General features: G+C 43.7%; 1 protein-coding gene across 1 annotated transcript; it reads right to left on the reverse strand.

Annotated features, from left to right (window-relative positions):
- Positions 1 to 1,134: 1,134 nt before the first annotated feature.
- LOC103304666 (DET1- and DDB1-associated protein 1-like) lies at positions 1,135 to 1,443 on the reverse strand. The gene has a single exon (XM_054710408.1). It carries the CDS (start codon positions 1,441 to 1,443, stop codon positions 1,135 to 1,137), a length of 309 nt encoding a protein of 102 aa, XP_054566383.1.
- Positions 1,444 to 3,833: the final 2,390 nt, after the last annotated feature.

Below are 3,833 nucleotides of genomic sequence, written 5' to 3' on the forward strand. Positions count from 1 at the left end.
TGCTAATATTTTGTTGAGGATTTTAGCATCTGTGTTCATCAGGGATATTGGCCTGTAATTCTCTTTCTTTATAGTGTCTTTATCTGGTTTTAGAATTAGGATAATGCTGGTCTCAGTAAAAGAGCTTGGAAGTGTTCCTTCCTCTTGGATTTTTTGGAATAGTTTGAAGAGTATAGGTTATATTTCTTATTTGAATGTTTGGTAAAACTCCCCTGTGAAGCCAGGGCTTTCCCCCCACCCCCTGCTTCTATTTCATCAGTTGTTATTGGCCTATTTGGGTTTTCTGATTTTTCCTGATTCAGTTTTGGGAGATTGTATTTTTCTAGTTATTTGTACATTTCATACACATTGTCCAACTTGTTAGCATATAGTTGTTCATATTATTTTCTTACAATCCTTTTTATTTCTGTGGTGTCAATGGTTACTTCTCCACTTTCATTTTTGATTTTATTTTCTTGAGTCCTCAGTCTTTGTTTCTCTTTCTTTCTTTCTTTCTTTCTTTCTTTCTTTCTTTCTTTCTTTCTTTCTTTCTTTCTTTCTTTCTTTTTTTCTTTTCTTTTCTTTTTTTTTTTTGAAAGATCCTTTTATTGGGGTGGACACTGAGTATGCACCAGTCCATGATAAAATGACTTAAGAGAATGATCCGAAAGGGTTGACCTCTTCCTGTGGTGTACTCTCAGAGCAGTCTCCAGGTATGAAATACATCCAGGTGGAACTGGCATCAAGGCCAAGTCTTTAAGGCCAGACCAGGGGAAGCAGGAAGAAGGGCCCACCTCTGTCACCCAGCTACAGCAGGGCTTATCTCTAGACACTCAAAGACACTCTCTGGTTCTCCAGAGAAGGACTGGGGAGCAGGAGGAGAGGATCTGGGGTGGGGTGGGGTAATGAATAACAATGTTGTTTTTCAAGAAGCATCTACCAACATCACACTACTGGGTCTGACATCCCCTTTAACCATTGCTCAGTACATTTTACAGCATAAATAAAGACTCAAGGAAAATAAATACATCGGCTTCTATGAGGTTGAAAAGCTGTGGATATATGAACCAGTGGGGAGGGTGGGCAGGATGTTTACTCATAGCAGGTGGGTGAGGAGCAGACAAGACTGGAGGCACCTATGAGGGAGCATCAGTCTTAAGTGTCCTCATGCATGTCTGGGCTGTCTGTCCGTGTGACCTTGCAGGGAGGTGCTGAGCTCTCGCCCTTGAGGTCCACTTGCTCCTGGTCTCTCTTCTTGGCAGCATTCTTTTTGTCCCATTGCTGATGTAGGTAGCGCAAAAGGATGTTTGTTTTTTCTGTCACAATGATCTGTTCAGATGGGTACTTGTGCATGGACAGGTAGACTGAAGGGCGTCGATTGGAGGCTTTACACACTGAGTTGGCAGGAAATGGACTAAAATTGCTTTTGTTGTAGACTGGCAGTTCTTTCAAAAAATCTGCCATCTTCTCCTTCCTCTGTCGCCACCTCAGCTACTGCCTCAGCCGCCACCGCAGCCACCTTCTTAGCTGCCACCACACAGTAACTTCCAGCCATGCTACAGCCTCTTCAGTCTTTGTTTCTTGATGAGTCTGGCTAATGGTTCATCAATTTTGTTTATCATTTCAAAGAACCAGCTCTTGGTTTCATTGATTTTTGAGTGTGTGTGTGTGTGTATATATGTGTGTGTGTGTGTGTGTATATATATATATATATATATATATATATATATATATATATGTTATTTATTTCTGCTGTAATTTTTATTATTTTCTTTCTTCTATTTACTCTTGGCTTTCTGTTGCTCTCTTTCTAGTTGTTTAAGTTTAGGGTTAAATAGTTTATTGCTTATTTTTCTTTCTTTTTTTTTTTTTTTTTTAGGTATTCCTGTATTGCTCTGAACTTTCCTCTCAGGACTGCTTCTGCTATGTCCCAGAGATTTTGGGTTATTGTGTGTTCATTTTCATTTGTTTCCAGGAAGTTTTTAAAATTTTTATTTCTTTCTTTCTTGATCTCATTGGTAACCCATCTTAATAATAAAAGCCCAGGATTGTAATGACCGCTCACGACCAAACGCTGACCATCCGGAAGTCAGCACAGGTTGCCCAGCTGCAGCCTGGTGACCCAGCACTGACTGCCCAGGTGGCTGAGACCCAGAAAGTGAGTCAGGGTCTGATCTGCAGCCTCAGTGGAAGCTGTTGATCAGTGAACTTACCTCTCTCTTTCTCTCCCTCTTTCTTTCTGATCTTAGCCAGCAGCCAGGCTTTTCTTTCTCAGCTGTTAAGCCCCGCTGCTTTGATCAGGCCCACAGATAGGCGTGGAGATGCTGACTGGCATAGGAACTGACCAATGAGAACCAAATCTGGGTGCTATGGGGAATCAATGGCTGTCTAGGAGGTGGAGCTTCTGATGCTGACTGGCATAGGAACTGACCAATTAGAACCAAATCTGGGTGCTGTGGGGAACCAATGGCTGCCTAGGAGGCAGATCTTTTGATGCTGGCATAGGAACCGACCAATCAGAACCAAATTGGCCAGCACAGGAGGACAGTTGGGGGCGACATCAGGCCTTCAGGGGAGGACCATTGGGGGCAAGGTCATGCTGGAAGGGGAGGGCAGTTGGGGACAACTAGGCCAGCAGGGGAGGGCAAGTAGGGGCAATCAGGCTCACAGAGGAGGGCAGTTAGAGGTAATCAGGCTGGCAGGCAGAGGCAATTAGGGGCAATCAGGCAGGCAGGCAGGTGAGCAGTTGGGAGCCAGTGTTCCCAGATTGTGAGAGAGATGTCTGACTGCTGGTTTAAAATGGCAGTTGGACATCCTGAAAGGGGTCCCCAATTGGAGAGGGTGCAGACTGAGCTGTGGGAATCCCCCATCCGTGCATGAATTTTGTGTACCAGGCCTCTAGTTCGTCTATAATAATAAAAGCATAATATGCTAATAGATCATATGTCTTTCCGGATGTCCTTCCAGATGACTTTCTGGACGAAGCTGCAGTGGCAGGGGCCAAGGCAGAGGGAGCTGCTGGGATGGGTGGGGGCCAACACAGAGGTGGCAGAGGCCCCTGGCTGCTGTGGCAGGCCAGGGCTGAGGCAGAGGCGGTTGCCGTGGCAGGTGGGGGCCAAGGTAGAGGCAGCTGCTGTGGCAGCATGGGCCAAAGCAGCTGCTGCGGGAACGGAGGCTGAGCCCCTTGCATGAATTTTGTGCATTGGACCTCTAGTTGTTTAATAACATGCTAATAGCCTCCATGTGTTTGAATGTTTTTGGGTGTTTTACTGTAGTTCATTCCACTGTAGTCTGAGAAGATGCTTGATATGATTTTAATCTTCTTGAACTTGTAGAGACTTGTTTTGTGTCCTAACATATGGTCTATCTTTGTGAATGACCAATGTGCACTTGATAAGAATGTATATTCTACTGCTTTGGGGAGAAATGTTCTATAAATGTTAATTAAATCCATCTGGTCCAGTGTGTCCTTTAGAGTCACTGTTTCCTTATTAAATTTTTTTGTCTGGAAGATCTATCCAGTGAAGTCAGAGGGGTGTTGAAGGCCCCTACTATGACTGTATTATTGTCAATCTCTCTGTTAAAGCCCTCTAGATGTGTTTTTTATATATTTAGGTCCTCCTATATTGGGTGCATATATGTTTAACAGGGATATAGCCTCGTGTCGGATGGATCCCTTTAGTATTATGTAGTGACCTTTGCTGTCTCTTGTGATGGCCTTCATTTTGAAGTCTATTTTTTCAGATATGAGTATTGCTACTCCAGCTTTTTCTTTTCTATTTGCATGGAAAATATTTTTGCCATCCCTTCACTCTCATCTGTGTGTGTTTTTTTGTTCTGAGGCAGGTTTCTTG

The sequence above is a fragment of the Eptesicus fuscus genome, chromosome 3 (genome assembly GCF_027574615.1).
Source record: "Eptesicus fuscus isolate TK198812 chromosome 3, DD_ASM_mEF_20220401, whole genome shotgun sequence".
NCBI classification, from domain to species: domain Eukaryota; kingdom Metazoa; phylum Chordata; class Mammalia; order Chiroptera; family Vespertilionidae; genus Eptesicus; species Eptesicus fuscus.

What these genes read in the sequence shown, in the direction of transcription:
- LOC103304666 (XM_054710408.1), bottom strand. Translation starts at nt 1,443, where the DNA reads ATGGCAGATTTTTTGAAAGAACTGCCAGTCTACAACAAAAGCAATTTT.